Genomic DNA, 24250 nt, shown 5'->3' with positions numbered 1-24250 from the left:
GTTGCCACCTGAATCTGTGCTCCCAAATTGCCATTCTGAGACCCAAAATGAGAGTGTTTGTTTGATTCAGTTCTGCTTCTTTTCAGGTAATACATTGACATGGTTCCAAAAAGTCAAAGTCATCTAGAAAAGTGAACACATGTGAAATCTCACTCTTCCATCCCTGTGCCCATTCACCATTTACATTTTTATTAGTTTCTTCTTCTTCTTCTTCTTCTTATCCTCCTGGTGTTTCTTTATGCAAATGCACATTCATATCTCCCACCTCCCTTTTTATGCAAAATACAGCATATTATCTATAGTGTTCTGTTTCATCCTTTTCTACTTAATCGTACGCAGGGGAGATCTTTACCTATCATTTGAGGAGGCTCCTCCTCACTTTTTTACAGCAAATCGTGTTCCATTATGTGGACGTATCACAATGTATTTAACCTGCCTTCTTTACAGATGGGTTGCTGCCATTTTTTTTTTAAACCATGAAAACAAGGTTGTGATGAGTAATTGTGCATAAAATTTTGTACATGTACAGATGTAGGGGTAGTCTGAATTTCAAGAAAATGAAGATTGCTACTTCAAAGAATAAATAATTTGATAAGTAGTGCCAGATTCTCCTCCACAGGGAATTACACCATTTTGCAATCCAACTAGTGGGAGGAGATATTTCCTTGTGTTGCCCACAGAATGGTATCTAACTCGAGGACTTCTGTCAGTCTGATAGAGGACAGATGATACCTTAGTTTAATTTGCTTTTTCTCTTATCATGATGGAGATTAAGCTCTTTACCTGAGTGTTACGGACATTTGGCTTTTCCTTTTCTGTGAACTGTGTTCATGCCCTTGGTCCATTTTCCTACTTAATTGTTGGGTTTTTTTTCTTTTTAATATCTCAGACTTCTTTAGATAGTAGGGAGATTAGAACGGGCTGGTTTTCTCAACCCATTACAGAACTATAGCTTTAAAGCGCCTTAAAAAAGTTATTCATGCCATCCTCTTTTCCTTGGAAACAGGAATCCCCTATTCCCAGTTTGGATCATTTAATTTAGTTTTCTTTTTTTTTTTCTTTTTCTTTTTATTTATTTTTTTTAAAGATTTTATTTATTTATTTGACAGAGAGAGACACAGCGAGAGAGAGAACACGAGCAGGGGGAGTCGGAGAGGGAGAAGCAGGCTTCCCGCGGAGCAGGGAGCCCGATGTGGGGCTCGATCCCAGGACCCTGGGATCATGACCCGAGCCGAAGGCAGACGCTTAACGACTGAGCCACCCAGGCGCCCCTTAATTTAGTTTTCTGACTTAAGAAGTATTCCATGTTCATTATAGAAACACTCGAAGGAATTTAAAACTACACACGTTTGCACTTTGTTAAATTCCTTTTCTAAGTACATAAAATAAGGGAACGCTTCCCCAGAGGTGGCCACCAGGGCCATCAGTGGTTTGACATGTATGTCCCCTGAGTTCTTTTTCCCCTTCTATTAGCCCTGTTGAAAATGTATGTGGTGGAAAATGTTGTCCTTCAGCAATATTCTTTATACTCTGTTACCAATCTGCAAAGCAAGGAAACAAACAAAAACCTGGTCATATTTAGGGACTGTGACTGCAGACCTGCTATCCTTCCTGGCATCATGGTCATCCTAGGAACAGGGCTCCAATGACAGGGCCTGGGAAGAAGAGGGCTCTACTTATCCTATTTAGTAATTTGCCATCATCTCAAAATATTTGATTACAGGGTCCTGCTGCATCCTCTTTGGTCCTTCCAAATCAGGCCCCAGCTCTTGGTTAAAACTGTTTTTAACTAGAGTGAGTAGCATGATATCAGAAACAAGAATAACAACAAAAACTTGAACATGTTGGTAATTTTAAGTTAAAATTTATATTTCGAAATAAAAAAGCATAACAAAAGTTTACAAAACAGTCACACAGGAACACATCTCAGGATACCATTACATGCCTCATTTACTTAGAAAAAGTTCCACAGGTGAAACAAAGAGTGGTCATTTATAAATGTGAGTTTCTTTCCTTGAGCAAAAGATAGCTCCCGTGAAATGTCAGACTGCAAAACCCGTGAGGCCCCGGGATGCAGCAAGGGCTCAGAGCCTGCCTGAGTGAGGAGGCCTGCAGGCTGGCCTTCCTGGTGGGGGCCGCTTCCCCACGCACCAGAGGAGGGGTGAGTCTGCTGATTGCCAAGGTCCTGTGTGCCACGGGCCTTTCTTTCAGTGAACAGTACATCGTTATAACCACCATTTTTTGTACCTTTGACCGTACGCTTCAACAGAAAATAACTTAACGTGCTTAGAAATGGTATCATAAAACGTGCTATGGTTTCTGTTGTGACTCTTAGCATCTTTGGAAAACTTCCATCTCAGAAATTTCTGATTTGGTTAGCTTTCTTGCTAGATTCTTTATGATCGCTTTCTTTGGTTAGATTCCTGCCCTGGTGGTGGGGGAGTGTCATCCTCCCAGCACACTAGTCCGTACGAAAAAACTAGCTAGCAGTGCTTTTTCCAAAGCCGGTCTAGGGCTCTGCCCTCATCACAAAGGCTGTTGCCCACCTGTGTCTCTGCTCAGGCTCAAACCACCTTCTAGCGATGGAGTGCCCAGCTGACTGATTTACTGTTTCTTCGCGGCATTTCACTGGTTATTATGTAAGTTGTATTTGAGGATGTTCCTGTAGAATTTCTTCAATTCACACTGCTATCAGCGTGATCGACAGTTTGAGATGTTCACATGACAGCTCCGCACATACTCTGCTGGTATGTGAAGCTCAAAAGGCTGGCTCAGGCCCAAAGGATAGGATATGGAAGCTGCTGGATGAGCTGCACGTCAGCACCCTGAGCTTCTAATGCCGCCCCCTCCGTTAACGTTGCATCTAGCTAAATGCCTCGCAGGAGTCAACAAGAGTCAGCGGGATTTGCTCACACTTCCTCTGGTCAAATATTTAGTTTCCTTTTCAATACTAAACATGACTTTTGGTAACAAAGACATGCTTGGGCCAAACATCAAAAAACCATGCGCTCAGATAAATGATCAAAAAATACAGCTGACTTATCCCCAAATCCTGATTCTAAAAATCAAGGTAGGTCTTTAAGATGTTGACCCTGCTCACGGAGCTCCACATTCTAGGATACGTTATTCCCCATGATGTCTGCAGTGTGACAAAAACCAGAGTACATACTCTCACATAGGAGCATATCAAGATCATTAATTCATAACTACAATGTTTAACTTCTTCCACGATTACTCAAAAATTCATAACAGCATCGCTAAAACTTGCTAATTATCAGGGCCGTTAATTTAGAAACATTTCCTCTCACAACGACTGTACTACTATCCATTTTTATTTATTCCTAATTAAATTCGAGGTCGACTACCTGATTCTGAGTGTGAGGCAGCCTCATAGTTCTATTGCTATGAAAGTAGCAGGTTCTAAAGTACCATGTGAAGTATTCGATTAGATTTAAATGAGAGGAAAATATAGGATTGGTTAAACCATTTCCTCACTTGGCATATGACCTTAAAAAAAAAAAAAACCCAAAAAACCATCCAGCTTTAGTGATAAAGATACAGTTCTTTTGTTAGCATAGACACAATACACGGAATCTGTTTCTTTCCATGAAAAGCAGAATCAAGAGAAAAGGACTCAAATTCTGTGGCTACCTTTCGGTTAACCCGAGTAAGAATGTGCATAAATTCAAGCTTGTGAGCATATAGTTTCAGCATCGTACAAAGTGACTGGATGAACCAGGATCCGTCCTTTGAATTTCGCCAGGAATAGTAACCTATGAGGCAGAATAACAACCAAAGTACCATGAGTATCTGATTTTATAGATTATTACATAATCATAAAGGTAAAAACAAGCACAAACTTCCACAAGCATTACTAGCCACAAAAAAGGGAAATAAACAACACCTCTCGTTTCAGGGGAGATGATGCTGGTACGGGGGGTGGGGGGTAGTGTTGTGCATACACCTCTGCTTTTGGCAAGGGAAAGAGTGTGGACTACTTTCCCCGCTGAATGACGGTGAGCCTTCTTGTCTGGGTTTCCCTTCTCACAGGGAGGAAGACGGAAACATGCACAAGATGCCGAAGCAAATGTGAAAGAGGCATCATTGTAAGGAGCATGGCGTTGCCATCAGATTATTGATTCATCCAAGCAATCACTTGCTTGTGTATGCACACACATTTGCATGTCCTAAACTTGTCTACAAGGCATCCGAGTAAAGTATGATGAAGACATTACAGAGTATTCAAAAACTCCAAAAAAGGGAACACAATGTATTCGTTGTACATTTTTCAGATTAACTCTTGGATCTACTGCTTCTAATTTGGAAGTACTTTACCTGGAACTGTCTTGAGGTTAAAAAGAAATCATGTTGAGCATATTTAAAAATGTAACATTCTTTAAAAATACATTCGTCCTCTATTTCCAAACTTTGTGACACCCCGAATTAGTTGTATAATAAATAAATTGCACGATCAATCAACACTTATTTATAGGACAGGTATAACACAAACACAAAAACGTGGAATAACCTATTTCTTTTCCCTCGTTCCACTTTACCTTCTCACACACTATTCAGGTTTATTTTTATTATTTCCTATCTTCCAAAGAATTCCTGGAAAACCTACCTCTATCCTACTCTAAGAAGTAAACGAAGCTCTTGGCCGATTACCATGCATATGACAATATAGCACATATTGTACCATATCACAAGATTACGATTCATTACTCTGTATTGCAATATAGTATCCTCTGCGGCATTAAGTTCATGAAGGATACTGTGGAAGTATGCTTTCTTATTTTTTTTTAATTATGTTCAGTTAGCATATAATACATCATTAGTTTTTGACGTGGTGTTCAACGATTCATTAGCTACGTATAACACCCAGTGCTCATCACAACACGTGCCCTCCTTAACACCCATCCCCCGGTTACCCCATCCTCCCACTTTCTTATAATTGCACATTTTCCAGCCAAACTTTGCTAAAGACAACTTTCTGACATATCTCTGTCGTTAAGGTACCTAAAATACAGACCAGTTAGCTGTTTATGAATGTGAAGATCTTGGCAGCCTTTGGAACACTTGCTTTGTGTCTAGAATCTCCAGGTAATGTTCATTGTTGGTAACCGTCTTACCAGGGGCCGTAGAATAGGCATACAAGAAGTCTGCTTCAACTGGTATTTTCTGACAGGCCATGTCATCATCGGCTCCGCTGTCTGTCTCAATACCGCAGTCCAGTTCTGTGCCTCGGCAGGCCTAGCGGTTAGAAAATAAGCATTTAAGGGCGCCTGGGTGGCTCAGTCGGTTGCATGTCCGACTCTCGATCTCAGCTCAGGTCTTGACCTCAGGGTCATGAGTTCAAGCCCTGGGTTGGGCTCCACGCTGGGTGGGGAGCTTACTTGAAAAAAAATTTATCAAAAACTGTATGTGTAAAAACAAACCAACCAACCAAAGGACAAGCAACAACAAAAAACAAAAACAAAAACAAAACTGTATGTGTGTATACACATTCCTGTTATTTCTAAGAAATGTAAAGGCTGTGTAAAAATGGATGTTAAAATAAGGAATCTTTTTGATACAAGTCTAAAAGGAACATTTATTCTCTATCTTGTAAGTGGTAGCTTAAGTGAATAAAAAAGTTACAGTAGTTGAGCAGCTTCAGGGGAAAAAAATAAATCCACTGGCTAATCCACAAATGAGTAAATTAATCCCTGATTAATCCTCAGTAACCAAGTTGTTTAGCTATACATTACCTGAATAATGAAAAGTTTGGGTTTTCCAGTCAGACTTCGACAGTAATCCCCTCTGAAGAAACCTGTTAATTTTTTCAGGTCAACAGGTCCATTTGTTCCAAAAATTATTCCTTCATCCCCATGGCTTAGAAGCACGCAAACAAAACTGCTCCTTTTGCTGTGATCCTCTTTAGAGACTGGAAAAATGTTTACAAGTAAGGAAAAAAGACATACAAAAAACCAATACAACTTCACTCACCCATCAATCTCCTGCATAAACTATACAGGAGGAAGACAAAGAAACTTGAAGACAGAACTGAGAGATCACAGAAACCCAGTTTGGGGCAGTCAACATACCTCAAGCCACGTTAGGGAGGTGGCATGAATAACTTTTATTTTATGTATATAAAATGTAGCATTATATAGAGTATGGTGCCATAGTTCTCGTGCTTTATTATTGTAATTACAGCTACACCATAATATAAATTAGACAATTAAAAAAATTAATTATTTCTTACCACTGTCCATTAATTCCAAAATTTCTTCGCATGTGAGATCATTTTTATTCCTGACTTCGTATTTCAAGTTTGTGAATGTTTCCCGGAGGTTTGCTGCATCTACATCTGTACCGGATCGAGGTGTCATTCCTTGAAAACAGAAAGGATTACTTATAATTGCATAAAAAAAAAAAAAGTAACCGCTCTGAAATAAACTATTCAGCAAGTCACACAATCCACAATAAATTCTTCTTTTCAACTGCTAAGAAAATTCAATGACTTTCATCATGGTAACACAAAGTCTCTTTAGTTTCTTAGCACATAAGACACTTCATAACGTAAACTGTATCAGTGTTATGGTCATAAAGATATCTTTCACAGCTGCTTAGATAGTGAAAAACACAACTGAAATGCTTAATGAGAGAAGTCTGGTTATATAAATTATGATTCATTTACATAATGGAATACTGTGTTGCCATTAACATTTCTGTAGACATGGGGTGCCTGGGTGGTTCATTTGGTTGAGTGTCTGACTCTTGATATTGGCTCTGGTCATGATCTCAGGGTTGTGGGATTGAGCCCTGCATTGGGCTCCAAGCTTAGCTCAGGGTCTACTTGGGATTCTCTCTCTCCTTCTGCCCCTCCCCCTGCTCACTCACTCTCTGTCTCTCAAATAAATAAATAAATCTTTTTTTTAATATTTTATTTATCTATTTCAGAGAGAGAGAATGAGAGATAGAGAGCACGAGAGGGAAGAGGGTCAGAGGGAGAAGCAGACGCCCTGCCGAGCAGGGAGCCCGATGCGGGACTCGATCCCGGGACTCCAGGATCATGAGCTGAGCCGAAGGCAGTCGCTTAACCAACTGAGCCACCCAGGCGCCCCAATAAATAAATCTTAAAAAAAAATTTCTGTAGACAAAATTTTGCCATGGGAAATGGTCACTGTATTAAAAAAACTATAAAACAACAGGATCCTACTTTTGCTTAAGAAAAAATGGTATATATAACAATACACACATCTCACACACATCGAGGAAGTGTATTTTTTTTAAGTTCCCAACAATTTTCAGATCCGTTACGCCTTTAATAATGTTTTCAGAAGCCCCCCCCCCCCACAAATCACTACCACATTAATACTGTTCACCAGGCATCCTGCTATGAGTAGTTTCTTCAACCTTCCAAACACCAGTGAGACAGTGATGGTGACCAACTTCACTTGTACGGATGTGGGACAGGGAGCACAGAGAAGTTCAGGAACTTGTTGAAAGTAATAAGGCTAGCGTTTGGCTGGTACCCAGGGGTCCCGAGCTCTTGTCCCTCTTTTCCGGTACCCTCCACATAAATGTACAGACTGACTAGACAATGCACTCAGATCTAAAAAGGCTAAAGCGTTAGGGAGGACACACCTTAGATCTGAGTAAATTATTAACGTGTATGAATGGGAAAAAAGACTCAATGTCTGTGCCTAAAAAATATCGTTGATAGAGCATCTCTGAATAGTGTGACTATGAGTGATTTTAATGTTTTTTTCTTTTGCTAATCTGTAGTTTCTGAAATTTCTATTATGGCCATAGGTAATGTTTATAAAATTAAAATAAGCCTATCAAAGTTTTGACTTCGGAGAGTCTGAGGACACCATGCAGCTATGTGACAAGGTGAGTGAATTCCAGTCCTGGGTTGTGAGCCATTTAATAGTAGAATAGAAAACACAAGACTGTCAGGAGATCACTGTGAGGACCTGACCTTCACATTTCAAAGCAGAGGAAGCGCTCACTCGAATGCTAAAGCCAGACTCCTGGGTTAAGTATTTTGTTGTTATGGTTGTTAAAGAATAGGTTCCACAGTGTAAAATTCTACAGGAAGCGGGCATCATAACCAGCAATGTGATGCAGAGTATCTGATGGCTGAAGGTGGCATCTCAGCTTACAGCCAAAAGCAATACAAAGGCTCTCATTCAGAATCAGACACCCATTTTTCCAATTACTCTTTCCTTCTAACTAGTCTAACACCAAGCTCTACTTATCGTTCCAGTGCAACCTGGATTCTTCTGGCCATTTTTACCAACCAGCCCAGTAGATGGCCTCCTAAGTTGGATCTGCTGCTTCTAATTTCTTTAATTAAAAATTAAGTCTAGTAATGTGACCAATATGTCAATTCAAAGAATTATCACAGCATCAATATAAAAATAATGGAGAAATAACCCAAATGTCCACTCATATGGTAAATTATGCAAATCAAGCAAATGGAATATTATGTAATCATTAAAAGATCTGAAAATTATATAGCAACGTGAAAAATGCTTATATTACATTAAATGGAACAAGCAGGATAAATTATTGCTTACATATTACGAATGAAATTAAGTTTTGAAAGAAACTGTCAGGAAAAAGAATCAAGTAACACATCAAGATATTAATTAACTTTTTGGGATTGTAAGGGATTCTATTGTTTATATTCTCTAAAAAAAAAGTCTGAACCATATTAGTAGATTCAAGTCACACCCAGTATAGAGACTGAGAAGGGAGATTTGGTGATCAGGCCACGGTGAACCTAAGAGAGCAGTTTCGGTAGAGGCAGAGGTAGAAAACAGAAAACAGATTCAAGAGGGATGGAAAGAAGTGAAGATGGCAAGCTTAAAGCACATGTTTTCAAAATTTAGAGGAGACAAAAATCAGATCAAAGCTTAAGAGGAAGTAGGGTAAAAGAAAGGTCTCTTTAAGATGGGGTTCTGTCATTTTTGTGGGGGAAAAGGAAAAAGTCAGTAGAGCGAATGAAGATACAAAGAAGTGAAGCAGTGCAGGAGGTGGATTCAGAGCTCAGACTGGGGGTGGCGGGTGGTCAGACACACCAAGGCCAAGTCCCAGCTCTGCTACTAAATGACCTGTGTGAACTCTGTGTCAGAATTTTAACCTTTCAGCATCCAATAGCGGTTACTTTTCAGAGTTGTTGTAAAAATTAAATGAGATAATACCAATGAGGTGCCTTGCACAGTTCTTGGAAAGAAAAAAATACTACTCCTTATTTGTTGTGCTCCTTCTATTAGAATGAAAGAGGGAGCAGAAGGATAAAGAAGCAAGGGTTACACAGAAGTCGGGGCAGAAGAGCCAACATACAGATGGGAGGTAGCTGTTGGAAGAGGGAGAAATTCTGATGATGGGTAGAAGATCAAGAGTTGTGATGGAGGATGTGTAGGGTCCAGCTCTATCTATACTCTGTGGCTATTCTGTGTTATTGTTTACTAACTAATAACATCAGTTCCATTTTTCATATTATACCAAACGTAAATGGTACAATATTTGAAGAGGGCTAAAAATTACATTAGGATACATACCAGTACTTCTATGAAAGTTCTTATTATTAATTATTATACATAAACCCATTTCAGGATAATCCATTTTATAACTGTTGTCCAAGGACATTCCAGAGTCCACTGATTTGCTTCCATGTAAGGTCTTTCTGTTTGGAAATCAAACAACAGTTTACAAAGGCAGAAATGACCGATGCCGCTGTTTACATTAATACAACTTTTATAACACGTAAGAACAGTGCACATTTGTTGAATGAATGTCAGGCTGTGTGCTACAGGCCTTTCCTGATTTAAATTTCGTGAGAAACCATTTCACAGATGTGGAAATGAGTGCGGTGAGGCTCAGTGCTGAGGGTTACGCAGACACTGTGTCATACCTGTCGGACTTCAGAGTTCAGGCTTTTGCTCTCCACATTTTAAGTTTTCCTCTAAATTTTTACACAATCTCACCAAATACATTTTATAGCTTAAAATTCTTAAGTTTCTTATAACTTGTGAGATATTTATCTCTCAAGGTAAGAGTAAGATCTTAAAAATTACCCTGGAAATGAGAGGAAACCGACAAAATGCAGATAGGACTCAAAGCACGGTATTTTTCACAATTCCTAAATTGTTCCTTAAACACTACAAGCTGAACAAATTAAGAGTTAATACATAGAATCACTGTTATAAAGAACTGGACATACTTGTCTGAAGGTCACTTATCCAAAAACCTCTGTTAGCTAGACCAGGGTCAAAAAACTTTTTTTCAAGAGAGCCACACATTAAGTATTTGAGGCTCCGTTGAAGCAGCTACTCCATTCTGCTGGTGAAAGTAGCCCAAGACAACACGTAAAGGAATGTGTGTGACTGTGTTCCAATAAAACTTGACCAAAATAGACTGCAAGCCTGACCCCCGATTTAGGCCAGAGATCGGGACATACCAGGTCTAGGAACAGCCAAACATCAAAACGTAAAGTCCACGTCCTCACGCATTTAACCTGAGTATGGTTCACATTACATACAATTCTAAAAACATTTTTGGAAAAAAATTAAAATAGTAAATTAAAGCAGTCAACGTCAGAAACGATTATATTAACTAAAGTGAAGATCCCCGTGTTTTATGGGTGAGAAAATTAATACTCAGAAAGTATTAATACTCAGTGACTTGTTGAAGATCATACAGATAATAGATAGCAATAGGATACTACACGCCTGATGCACAGCAGAGACTCAAAAAGCCGAGGGACGCGAAGATAACTTATCATCGGATAAAAACAGACCTAAATCTGTTTTGGGCTCCCATGCAATTTGCTATTAAATGATATTCTGTATGATATGAAAAGGTAGGAAAATTTATAAATCACTTAAAAGGTTTAAAGAAAATAAGACCCCAAACTTTCTAAAAGAGATTGTATTTCAAAAGTTTAGTTTCTAAAATCTCCTTACCTAAACAGACACTGCTAAACCTTTATTGGTAACCTGTTAATTGTTCTGTAATACTTTTGTTTAGTACGAAGATCACTAAATAATTACTACTATTTTTGTCCAAAATAATAATACTGGGTCTCAGAAGAAACTTTCTTTAGAATTGAAAGCTCCACAAGAGATCCCAAGTGGATAATGACATGAATTACATGAAGGGTGTTTGCATTTATTTATTTATTTATTTGAGAGAGAGAATGAGAGATAGAGAGCACGAGAGGGAAGAGGGTCAGAGGGAGAAGCAGACTCCCTGCTGAGCAGGGAGCCCGATGCGGGACTCGATCCCGGGACTCCAGGATCATGACCTGAGCCGAAGGCAGCCGCCCAACCAACTGAGCCACCCAGGCGCCCAGGGTGTTTGCATTTTATCTTTTTCCTTTCTCCATCATCTGGTTAGGGGAAGCATTATTAAGCGAAGTACTGCAAAGAGGAAGACAGAAAAACAAAGGGTACAAGATCATCTAAAATCAGTCAATTCTTCCCCAGACTCAGAACTGGCATTTCATTTTAGCCTTAAAACTCATAAATAGGGGCGCCTGGGTGGCTCAGTTGGTTAAGCGCCTGCCTTCAGCTCAGGCCATGATCCCAGGGTTCTGGGATCGAGTCCCGCATCAGGATCCTTGCTCAGCGGGGAGCCTGCTGCTCCCCCTGCTGTGCTCTCTCTCTCTGGCAAAGAAATAAATAAAATCTTAAGAAACAACAACAACAACAACAACAACAACTCATAAATAGACAGAAAGCCAAAAATCTCCTGCAAACACAAAAGCTCTCATCCTGCAGACGGATTTAGGAAGGCACAGAAGTATCCAGACTTGCGAGTTCTGCCTCTTCTGTAGCGCCCTTCTGCTTCCAGGCTGGAGATTCTGACTGTGGGTCAGGCGCTACACCTCATCTTTCCCTCCATCCTCCCCACAGTTTCGTGAAAGTTTGTTTTTAAAGACAAGGTTCAGGGAGGATAAGTTAACGGTGTGCAAAAGCCACTCAGCTGTTGAGGTAAGAAGTCAGCTGGTTCTCTCTGGTTTGAAAGCCCTTTCTGCTCCCCCATTCCTTAAAGTTTGCTGTATTACATACACATCTTTCCCTGATTATAGAGGATAGCATTAGAAATACTCACATTTCTGAATTTTTAATGGATTTTGCATCCACTGAGTGTTCAGTGTTCTCCATGGATACTTCTAACTGGAATATAAAGAAGACAGAAGTTACTCCGTCATGAGCAGACCACGCATTATATTAATTATTCCAATGATTATTTCTCCAAATTAATGCTTTATATGACATTTTCAATTGGCATTACCACTCCTCGCCCAGCTTCACCTCTCTTTTTGTTAAAGGTTTTGGTGAGTCAAACCTAGAAGCAATAATCCTTTCTAAAAGTGTGTGTAATGTAGTCCATTTCTTTCTCTCTCTCTTTTTTAAGTGAGCTTTGTAGTTCATATAGTGTACAGATAAGAAGCATGCAGCTTGATAAAGTTTTACATTTACCAACTCCCAACTAGATCAAGATACAGATTGCAACTTGTTTCTCTTGCAACAGATCAGGTCATTCATTGCTAAGAACTCAGCCTTCCAACACAGCACAGTCAAAACAAAACCCAGAAACTTCCCATCACAATCGTATACCTCACATAATACTATGCTACAATGCTTTAGATTCTCAAGAGATCGAGCACCAGGAAGTTCCAAACCTCCATATAATCTTTACTCTGAAACTGGGCTTGAGAATTCCAACTTCTCATCTAGGGTCATGGAATGGCCAGGGTCACCTGGAAGTGAGAACTAAAGTTTCTGCTTTCGTTCGTCCATCAGACAATTCCAGTGGACCTGACATGGTGAGCAAGTCCTTACAATTGGAGGAGCTACCACTTATGGGGCACTTATACAGCAGGCACTGTGCTAGGCATCTTATCTTTTCTCTTCCCAACACTCCTGAAAGTCAGGAAACCCCACTTCTCGTGATTAAATGACTTTGTCCACAGTCACAGAGCTAAGTGACTCAGGCCCTCTCCTTCCCACTCTGCTCTGCTGCCTCTGAAGAAGCCAGTTCCTTACTACTGGTCTTCCGGAGTTCTCTCATGTCTTCTCTGGCCTTCCAGAAGTAAAGGTACTTCCCATGGCAATCTGCCTCCCTAAATAAAAAGAGAAAAACAAGGCCAAAAATTCTTGACTTTCTCCAGCCTCTAGAAGCCCTGGCGATCTCAAAAATTTGAATCGAAAGACAACTTTAACCTGACTCGTATGCTAAGATCAGAAATCGTAAAAGAATATACAAGCCCATCAATAGGACTCACCCCATCACAAAAGCCTTTACAGAAAGTCCTAGCCTTCCTCCCCATTTTTAACTCAAAAAAAATTGTGATAAAACATACATAAATCTACCATCTCAACTATTTTAAGGGTACAGCTCAGTGACATTAAGTATAGTTACACTGGTGCATAACTATCACCACCATCCATCTCTAAACTTACTTTTTCATCTTCTCCCAAACTGAAAATCCCTACCGAAGCCCACCCTTTTCCAAGCCCAAAGCTAAGGAGACCTCTTTTGTTCTCCAAAACTAAGTTCTTTCCCGCCTTCTCCCTAAATATTGTGCGAGCCTATCGTGGGAAAAGATGGAGACAAGAACATGGAGGAAGGGAAGCGTCACCATTTCACAGTCGAGAGCAGTGTTTTACTTTCTCTCAAAGCCAGTCTTTGTTTTGCCTTTCTAACGAAGGCTCTTTGCTTTTCTACCATCTTATTTCCTATAGGCTTTCTAGAAAACCAAGGGAGGGTGGTGAATATGACCGGCATGAACCATCTTTTAGTCAGTAAGCAAATACTTAGTGAGCACATGCTTTGTACCAGGTACCACTGTAGACACCAAGACAGAGTGGAAGACAAGACAAAGTTCTTACCCTCAACCTTTCATCCTAGAAAGGAAGAATAATTACAAATGATAGTAAGATTTCTGACACTAACTGGGGCTATGAAGAGAAGAAAACAGAGTGAAGTAATGGGGAGACTGGGAGTATGAGCTACTTTAGCTAAGGTGGCTGGGAAAGACATCTCTCAGGTGACGTTTACATCGAGATCTAAATGACATAGAGGCTATCTTTGCCGGGAAGGACCAACAAGTACAAAGTCCCTGAAAAAGTTTGGTGTATTCATGGTACAGAAAGAAGACTACTTTGACTAGTGCATGGTAAGAGAAGGGAAGGCATAAAGAGAGATGAAATAGGGAAGGTGAGATCACACAGGGCCCTCAGGAGCCGAGAATAGCTTTGGTTTTATTCTTGTTGCAAGGAGAAACCATTGGTGTGTTTCAAGCAGAGGGGGATGGCATGCTTTGAAAAGATCACTCTGGCTGCGGAGTGAAGAATCAACTGTAGAAGATTGGAGTAGAAGCACACAGGACAATGGAAAGCCTTATAGAATAGTTCTAGAAAGAGATGATGGTGGCTTAGATTAGAGCTGATCATCGGATATGGGTAGTTAAGAGCCTGGAACTCAGGGAGAGATCAGCGCTAGAGATACACGGGCACTCTGGTATTTACAGGCCAGCACGAGACTACGAGAGGTGACTGAAACGGGTTGGGAGGGGGTTGGTAGGGGTGGGTCAGATGAATGTGGTATACCAAAGCATGCAGAAGTCTTTCAAGGAGTGTTCCATGCTTTAAATATTGCTAAGAGGTGGAGTCAGTTAAGGACAGACCACTGGCTTTGGCAAGAAGGTCATGGGTATAGTGGGGATTATCAGCAAAAATTGTCCAACACCTGGAAATGGGCAAAATGGGCAAAAGAAATTATTGTATATCATTTCAGCACGGTGCTGGGTGTGGTCTAGAGGAATCTTGAGGATTAGTTGACTTTATAGAGTCTTTTTTTTTAAGTTTTTATTTAAATTCTAGTTAGTTAACATATAGTGTAATATTGGTACCAGGAGTAGAAGTCAGTGATCGATCACTTACATACAACACCCACTGCTCATCACAAGTGCCCTCCTTAATACCCATACCCATTTAGCCCATCCCCCACCCACCTCCCCATCAGCAACCCTTCTGTTCTCTATAGCTAAGAGTCTCTTATGGTTTGCCTCTCTCTTTTTTTTCCCCCCTCCCTTCCTCCATGTTTTGTTTCTTAAATGCCACATATGAGGGGAATCATATGGTATTTGTCTTTCTGACTTATTTCGCTTAGCATAATACACTCCAGCTCCATTCATGTCATTGCAAATGGCAAGATTTCATTCTTTTTAATGGTTACTATTCTATTCTATATATATATACATACATATATATATGTATATATATGGCCTATCTTCTTTATCCATTCGTCAGTCGATGGACATTTGAGCTCTTTCCATAATTTGGCTGTTGTTGATAATGCTGCTATAAACATCAGGGTGCAGGAGCTCTGCTGAATCAGTATTTTTGTATCTTTGGGGTAAATACTTAGTAGTGCAATTGCTGGGTCATAGGGTAGTTCTATTTTTACCTTTTGAGGAATCTCCATACTGTTTCTGAGTGGCTGCACTAGTTTGCATTCCCACCAACAGTATAAGACGGTTCCCCTTTCTCCGCATCCTTGTCAACACCTGTTGTTTCTTGAGTTGTAATTTTAGCCATTCTGCAGGTGTGAGGTGGTCTCTATCTTGGTTTTGATTTGTATTTCCCTGATGACTGATGTTGAGACACCTGTCTTTTCATGTGTCTGTTAGCCATCTGAAAGTCTACTCATGTCTTCTGTCCATTTCTTTACTGGATTATTTGTTTTGTGCATATTCAGTTTGATAAACTCTTTATGAATTTTGGATACTAACCCTTTATCTGTCCTTGTAATGACTAGGTTATTTTACAACTCCGTAGGAAATTAAGTCATAGAAAATGGATAGCCATGCTAAGGATTCTTGCCTATAGCAACAAAAATGAATTTTGTCTTTTAGTGATGCAATTGATTTTCGACCTATAGAAAAATGACCCTTCCAAATTACCTTTCACTGCCCCGCAGGATATTAACCAGTTCCACTTCTATCAGCAAATTCATCTCCTTATACCCAACCATCTATGTTTGTTCTTCAAATTCTCCTTTGAACTGCTCTTAATATCTTACTGGTTCTATTATTAATTAAATAAAATATCTGGCACATTTATTCTACATTTACACAACAGCCAAGTGTTAGACTTTTCAAACATTATAGTTTAAAAGGATCAATGTTGCTGCAGTGGGTTGGGGAGAAAATGGGAGAACAAAAATGAGTAAAGGTAACACAAGTGAGCAAGCAGTTTTGCAGGGCAGGGGAAAGGAGAAATGGAATAGGAGCTGGAGGGGGACGAGGGGTGGAGATTTCTCGCTTTGTTTGGTTTTAAAGATGGGCCATAGAAGGCTTGCTTTCATGCTGATGAGAACGATCTATGGAAAGTGAGAAATTAATAAGGCAAGAGGAGAGAAAGTTCCTGAAGGGATTAAAGGGTTTGCGAATCTAGCTCACATATGGAAAAGCATCAGTCTCAGCTAAGAACAAGTGAGGGTTCATCCCCCCCATAAGGAGAAGGAGGGCAAACTATTGGGGCACAATAGGTGAAGGAGGGTGAATGTGATGGAAGGAGGATGAGGTACTTCTTATAAAATTGTTCCTATTTTCTCTATATTTAGAAAATAAACTATGAGACAAGAATCCCAAAACGTCTGAGGTGTACTTTCCTGGGTACTTCCCCATGTATTGTAACCAAGTAATACCAAAACCCAATCACACACAATGCTAGCAGAAGTGTGGGAGATAGGCATTCTCATACACTACTGGAAGGGGCATAAATTGGTATTATCTCTTGAAAATGATATCTCTTGATATGTCCTCCTATCTCTCAATAAGAGCTTAGAAGTTTGATCTGGTAAAATTACACTTCTAAGAACGCAGCCTAAAAAAATAACCCCAGGGGTTGGGCGAGAGGAGGAAAAGGGAAGGAGGGGAGAGGAGAATGTTGGGAATTGAGAGTAGTTAAGTTCCGGTATATCCATACATTGGTTAATACAGCTGTAAAACTTTTTAAAAGAACTTATCAACTATATATGAAATGCTTATAAGGCTAGGTAAAAATAGGTTATAAAGTTGTATATAATAATATAATTTCAATTAAACACAAGAAAAAGATCCAAAGTAATTATCCAGCATCTTTACATATTAACCTATCTTTTAACAGTGGCTGTCTTCTGGGTGGTGGATTACTGGCAACTTATTTACTCCTTGATATTTCCCTATATTTTCTACAACACCTGTATTGTTTTTAAATTTAGAAAATAGTAACAAAGATTATCTTATAAAATAATATCTATCAGCAAGGACAGACTGCATCAACCAGGACTGTGTGGTCAATTTCAACTCTCGGCCCTGTTTCACGAGTGATAAAAACAGGGGAACGCTACTGCTGTGAAAGTAGCAATCTTTCCTTGGCTGCTCCGCACCATGTCCTAGCTCCCTCTTTTTCGTTCTCTTTCTGTTTCACACGTACAACAAACACAGATCAGGTACAAGAAACCTCAAACGTTCTTGAACCATAAATATAGAGACCAAATTGCCCCACGCATGTCAATTCTAACTGGGCAGACTATAATGCAAATTAATTATCCATCTGTGGTTGAAAAACAAAGTTGTGGTTAATTTGATGAATGGGGAGAATATTTAGAGTGGCTAACAATTCTCAAACCACAGGCAAATATATAATAAGTGATTTACTGTTATTATATTACAATCCATAAGAAAATAATACTATCTATGTTTCAAGACCATAAAGTCTGTAGTAAATCTGGGGTGAAAACAGAGTTGGAAAGAAGACTTAATAAAAATAGAAATTTCTAAAGCTGAACCTGGAGCTCCCACCAGTGTCCTTTCTGGCCCAGGTTTGCCTCAAATTGGCCCTGGGAATGGGTTTTCCAAATGTAGGGTGTTGAGGACCCCCTGATGGGTTCCCACATGACTGAGGCCTTTAAGATCTCTTGTCAAACAGTTCTGCAAACAGTGTCATGATTCTTAGGCTGAAATACTAACTTCTAACAACCTTTTATGTCTTGCCAACAATAAAGCTATGGCATGAAACTATTTTATCCTTATAGATAGTTTAATTTTTTTTTTTTTTTGTGATGCGTACTGGGTGTTATATGTAACTAATGAATCGTTGAACACTACATCAAAAACTAATGATGTACTATATGTTGGCTAACTGAATAATAAAAAAAAGTTTAAATTTAAATAGTGATCTGCTTTCCAGAGTTTTAAAATATTTGGCTTCTTGGCTCATATCAATGTTAAGATTTCATCTAAATAATAGGTGACTTTTAAGTAGTCACTTCCTTTTCATGTATTTATTGAACTTTAACCAAATCATTTTTAACAGTTAAGAAAGTTTTCATATAGATCAAGTTTTATAGCTGTATTAACCAATGTATGGATATACCGGAACTTAACTATTCTCAATTCTCAACATTCTCCTCTCCCCTCCTTCCCTTTTCCTCCTCTCGCCCAACCCCTGGGGTTATTTTTTTAGGCCGCATTCTTAGAAGTGTAATTTTACCAGATCAAACTTCTAAGCTCTTATTGAGAGATAGGAGGACATATCAAGAGATATCATTTTCAAGAGATAATACCAAGAGATGAACGATTTTGTTTCAGTAAGGTAGTTGGTGGCTGAAAGGAAAAAATAGGAGTTCTTTGGAATGGGATTTGAAACAGTGTCTTATACAATTTGATAAAGATTTCTCAGGAACACATACTATAACGTGTTTCATTGCTTTCTTTATCAATATCTGAACCATATATATTGTAACAGTATCAATTGACCTTCATATAGTATCACAAATTTATATAATGGTAAATAAAATCCTCATTGCATCAGACATGTGCACATTTGCTCTTTCCTTGTCACCATCTGCTTTTTCCACATGAAAACACCACATACACACTCTTGGGAGAAGAGCTTTGGTTCTTGCAACTTACTAACGTGTCACACTTAGCATTACCTCACCTCCATTAGCTAATGCCAGGCTGAATGCAAATTATTCTGGGGATGGTGATCTCATCTTAGAAGAATAAAAAAAATATACCTCAAGGGAAATAGTTAACGCCCTAAGAGATAACAGGAGTTTATGTTCTTAGAACATTTTCATTTGACAAAACATAAATGGGAAAACATACCAAAAGGGTTTAAAAAATATATCCTAGCACAGCAATGAACTCAACACTAATTGTTTCTTACTGTATTGATGTATATAATTCTTTCAATCAATTCAGGATGCTGCTGATTATAAAGTACATTTCTGAACATACATTAGATCCTGGAGAAATTTTAATAGACCAATGGGCATTAGATGGCAATTTGAACTTGGGTCTTAGACTCACTTCTCTAGTTCCTAGACCCCTTTAACACTTGCCACTAAAGCTGCTACAAACAAATCTTCAAAAACTAAAAGAAGGTTGTCAGTATAAATGTACTGTCACTCTAAAATAGATATTTAAACATTTCATGCTGTTTTCCTAAACAAGTGAAAAGTTGTAATGTTTTCCTATTTATATTCTAGTTAGCCAACTAAAGGGACCATTGTATATTGCAATAATCCAGTAAAGCAGAATAGATGATCTACAGTGAAGGCAGCAGAATGAAAATTAATTTCTAAAACTGAAATTTCTATATGAAGTTATAAAGTGTTAAAAATGAAAAAGCCCACAAAACCCTGTTATTAAAAATGAATAGTTTAAAAGCGTGCCTATGGTAGAGATTTCAAAATAAGATATTAAATTAGTATCAACAGTTTGCCAGATTCCTACTTCACTAACCTGTCCCCCAGCAGTAGGCTGTTCCTAGGGCCTGTCCTAATAGGAAACTGAAGTAAAGGATAAAGCCTGGTCTCAAAAGGGCTTGAAATCTCCAAATGTGACATCAGAATGAATACTGCTCACTTATGAATCATCTCCATGAATCTATCTAAAAAAAAAAAAAAAAATTATGAGTAAAGATTTACCAGAACACATAGCCAAAAAAAAAGGCCAAAGAATCAAAATGTCATATGTGATTTGAGGGTTGTGTACAAGTGTCCTGTAACAATAGTTCCTCTTGATGCTGGCTCATGGGCTAGACTCTGAGCCAAAACATACTTTTACTTACTTAGGTATGCATTTATTATTTACTTATGTGTTTCTGGCTAGTCCTTCCAATGATGGTCTGAGACATAATGATCCCCATTTTACAGTTCAGCTGACTGAGGCTCACAGCAGTTAAGTAACTTACGTGGCAGAGCCAGGACTCAAACCAGGATTTGTCTGCCTTGAGAGGGCAGAGTCCCACTCCTCAACATGACTTACTACCTTATAGGAGGGGTAATACTCTCTCTACTTTCAATAAAGGAAACTAAAATCCATAACCTAGACGCTCTAATTAAGATGAGACAGAGAGCACAAATAACATGACAGAAACTCACAGCAGAGACACTGAAATAGTATAAAGTGCACTTACTCTAATTAATGAACAAAATAGGAATGACACTTACAGTGTTTTTTATGCCACTGGGTAATCTACTTCTAAAAGCAAAACATCTGATTTTATGTTATTAAGGCATTTTCTATATGCCTGTAAAGTAAAGGTGAAGCCTTTCCATCATGACTTCTGGGAAGGCTATACTTTTGCCAAAGAGCTTGAAAAACATCAGGATTGTATTTATGACCTATTAGGACAAAATCTTGAAAGCAGTCACATATCCAGATTCAGCAAGTGAAACAGAAAGAACAGCCTTTTCACAATAGTTTGGATAAGAACAGATTTCAGCTGTAATGTACTAGAGGTGTTATTGAAATTCTTTCCCATCTGGTCTCTGAATTTCTCCGGGGAATTAGAAGAATCACCAAATTGGATATTGCCGTTGGACCTGGTAGTCAATCTCTTAATATCTACTTTGTAATTAAGGTGAAAACACACTGAGCAGCAAGTAAAATGAAATACAGAGTAAACTGAACTAAGTTCTGTGGTGCTGTACAAACAGATCAAACCATTCTTTCCTTTTCTCTGGAAGGGCCCCAGGACCAGGAAGACAGGCTGAAATTGTTCCCCACTGTCCAAAGCCATATTTTGTATAAAATAAATGTAGAATGAAGGATCTTGGATGCCATTTATAAAAACTACAGATAACCTACAGGGTCTCCTCCCTCCCGCTCAGAACCACTCCTCTGTAGAAGGAGATTCGGATTTACAACCACCTGATTAAAGAAATTCCGCCTGCCAAAGAAGGTTTGAAACTGGGAAAAGTCTGAGTCAGTATTTATTCATTTGTCATTTGCGCTGTAATGATTTACCGAACTGTGTGCAGAGTACTGCAGTAAACCTGAGTGCCCGGAGTGATGGTTAGAGCCATGGATCCTGTCCCTGTGTGGGACTCACACCTGTACTCCCTTATTCAAAAGTGGCTCCACAAGGCAGATGCCACACAGTGCTCAGTAGGGATCAGAGAATTTTATCTTACTCTACCCTAATTCAAAAGCTCTATAAGCAATTTGCAGGCAAGAATGAAATAGGCAGAGAAATAACATCATATAGTTACAAAGCATAGTCAACAGACATCCCATTTTATCCTCACAACAACCCTATGAGGTGTATATATGATTTATGCTTAATTTATGAATGAGCTGGTAAGTGGCACCCTTGGGACTTGGCCTTGAGTGGTCTGACAACAAAGTACCTGTTCCCCTCCATTACATATGTTACATGTGGACAAAACATTATCTAACAGTCTAAAAATTCCCACCTCTTTTTCGGGACCCAAACACCAGTGCTTCCCATATTTGAGGCAGAGTTTAAAGATCTAATAGTAGGCACCAAAATTGTTTTAAAGCCATACATGAAAATAGACTGCTTTTTAAGGGGGATGAAGCAGTAGATTGTGTTAAATTGGCTTTGAAAGCAAAACAGTAAAGAAACATTGTAATTGCCTGTATCAGATAACATGTCAGTCTCTTAAAATGGCAGGAAGTTAAGGCCTCTTTTAAAGAGAGCAAAAGCAAATCTGATTTAATTAGGTACAATGTTGTTGTTGTTGTTTACTGTGAACAGGTTTTATTGCCACACTCCAATAAATTGTTCGTTCATTAAAACACATTCTAACTTTCAAAGCCTTCTTTTGCAAAAGAGCAAGGCAAAACCAAAGCTCCAACATCAGGTTGTGACAGGGATGACTTAAGCTTTACATTTCATTCTTGGAGATCATCTAACTTCCAACACAAAGTGGCTGAGCACATTTTGATACAGACTGGTCTAACCACTTTGCTTAGCACCTGTTACTATCTTGCACATTCACATTGTCATAGCAACTCCGTATTTCACTTCTGCCATTTCTTTCTAATTCACATCTTTTAATTATAATTTGCTAAGTAAACCTAAAGTAGGTTTATTTTTTTCAGATAGGGCATAATTATTAAAAAGCATAATGCTGTAGTATGGGCATTACTTGTGCCAGACCCGATATATGGGGAAAAACAGTAAGGAACAGCAAGGTAACAAGATAAACATAGTCCCTCATGGAATTTGCTTACAGACTAGTAGGGAAGATAGCAGGGAAGTAAACAAGCAACTGCAAAGGATATGCCATTTGCTTTTTATGAAATGCAGGATGCAAAAGGAACTCATCATAGAAAACTTAACCTTGAAGAACTTAATGAGAACAGAAACCCAGAAGGAGTTCCTCAAGCAAATGTGATGTAATGAAAGGAGAGATAGAATGCAGAGTGTTCCAGGCAGAGAATGGGTAGGAAGATCAGTCTGGCTGTTCAGTAAGTGAAATGGTGGTATAACGAAAGATAAGATGGGGAGGGGACCAAGGCGCCAACCTATGCTTGGCTTTGTTAGCCTTGTCAAGGGATTGGGTTTGTCCTATGGGCAAAGGAACAGTCTTCTAGAATTCTATTTTATAAAGATCACTCAGCTGGTGCTGTGGAGAATGGAATGGAGGGCAGGGGGAAGGGTCTGGAAGTATGCAGGCCGGTGAGGAATGCTGTAGCTAGGTGAGAGCCTAGGGTGGTTCTCAAAAATGGAGGGAAGTGGACAGAGCTCACGGGTATTTAGGAGGTCCAGGTGGCTTGATGGCTAACTGGGGAAGGAACAGGGAGAGGTAGCTGAGAAGGCTGGTTTTTGGCTTGGAAGCCACTTACTGAGTACAGGGACAGAGGCAGCTTCTGCATGGCTTGAGAACAGACCCACTGACTTCAGGAGTGACAAGTGTGAGAAAGGCACACCCTGAGGGGATCTCAGGTGACTTTGGCAACAGATACTTAATCACAGGGAAGAACTGCAAGGATTTAAGGATGCCTGCAGGTCTGAAAAGGAAGTGGAATTCAATGCCTGAAATTTACTTCTCTGGAAAACTGAGTCACACGGTCAACCCCCAAAAAATCTAGGCCCGAGACAGAGAAAGCAGCAGAGACCAAACCCTCTTCCAGTAACAGGAGGATCAGTCCGCGCCGCTCAAGCAGCACCAGGCTCGCCTCCAGCCCTCTCGGGGCACCGTTTTTTCGCGCCCATCATCCGCTCCACCCTTCCCGATCCAAACGTCAGCCCAAGGTCCTGGCCACCCTCACTTCCCAAGCACCCCGCTGCCTTCGGCTCCGGCTCCAACCCCCTGTTACCACCCCCGGATCCAGACTCTCCTGCAACCCGGCCTCGACGCTCCCGGACCGGCCTCTCGATCCTCCAGTCCTCTGGGCTCCGCATCAACAGCCGGATCTCCGTTCCCCGGCCTCCACATCCCCTGGTGTCCTCCACCCGCCTTGGGTCTCTCGCTAAGCAGGCTTCAGTGAACGTTCTCGCACCCGTCTCGGTGCGATAACAAAGGATCCGCCGGAAGGACCGTGCCCAACGTCCTCCTCCCCGGAGCAGCTGCAAGCCCGGGCAGGGTGCCGGGGCAGGCGCAGGGCTTGGGAGGACGAAGGGAGCGGGCCCAGGGTTGACGGGGCCGCTGCGGGAAGGGCGGATGGCAGCACTCACCGCACAGCCTCCAAGCAGCCAAGACTCCTCTCGCACCGGTTAGACTTCCCAGACCGCAGGCCCTAGCCCGCAGTCCTAAAAGGTGAGCTCCCGGGAGGCCCCGCCCCCGCTGGCCGTGCCCCGGGCCCGCCCCCGCGCTCTCCCCTCTGCGGGGACAAGTCCCTCCAGCCCCAGCGCTCTCCCGCTCCCGCCGCCCCTACGCCGCTGCCTCATAGGTCCGGCGCACTCCTCTCCCCGCCCCCCGCCGCCCCAGCCGC

The 24250-nt window shown here is 40.3% G+C and overlaps 1 protein-coding gene across 4 annotated transcripts; it reads right to left on the bottom strand.

Annotated features, from left to right (window-relative positions):
• Positions 1-1848: 1848 nt before the first annotated feature.
• Positions 1849-24151, bottom strand: CASP3 (caspase 3). 4 transcript variants are annotated; one of them, XM_027598398.2, is made up of 8 exons: positions 23994-24149; positions 19805-19952; positions 12112-12176; positions 9558-9682; positions 6248-6376; positions 5751-5926; positions 5133-5253; positions 3315-3773 (listed from the first exon to the last, which is right to left on the bottom strand). In XM_027598398.2, exons 3-8 carry the CDS (start codon positions 12162-12164, stop codon positions 3544-3546), a joined length of 834 nt encoding a protein of 277 aa, XP_027454199.1. In that variant the 5' UTR covers positions 12165-12176; positions 19805-19952; positions 23994-24149; the 3' UTR covers positions 3315-3543. The 4 variants fall into 4 exon arrangements, with proteins under 4 accessions (XP_027454200.1, XP_027454199.1, XP_027454198.1 ...); XM_027598399.2 differs by lacking the exon at positions 19805-19952 and having other exon boundaries at positions 1849-3773; positions 9558-9678; positions 23994-24148; XM_027598397.2 differs by lacking the exon at positions 19805-19952 and having other exon boundaries at positions 23994-24151.
• Between the last annotated feature and the right edge of the window lie 99 nt (positions 24152-24250).

Source organism: Zalophus californianus, chromosome 2 (assembly GCF_009762305.2).
Source record: "Zalophus californianus isolate mZalCal1 chromosome 2, mZalCal1.pri.v2, whole genome shotgun sequence".
In the NCBI taxonomy this organism is placed as follows: domain Eukaryota; kingdom Metazoa; phylum Chordata; class Mammalia; order Carnivora; family Otariidae; genus Zalophus; species Zalophus californianus.
The sequence above is the reverse complement of the archived record's forward strand: the minus strand, read 5'-3'. Positions and strand labels throughout refer to the sequence as shown.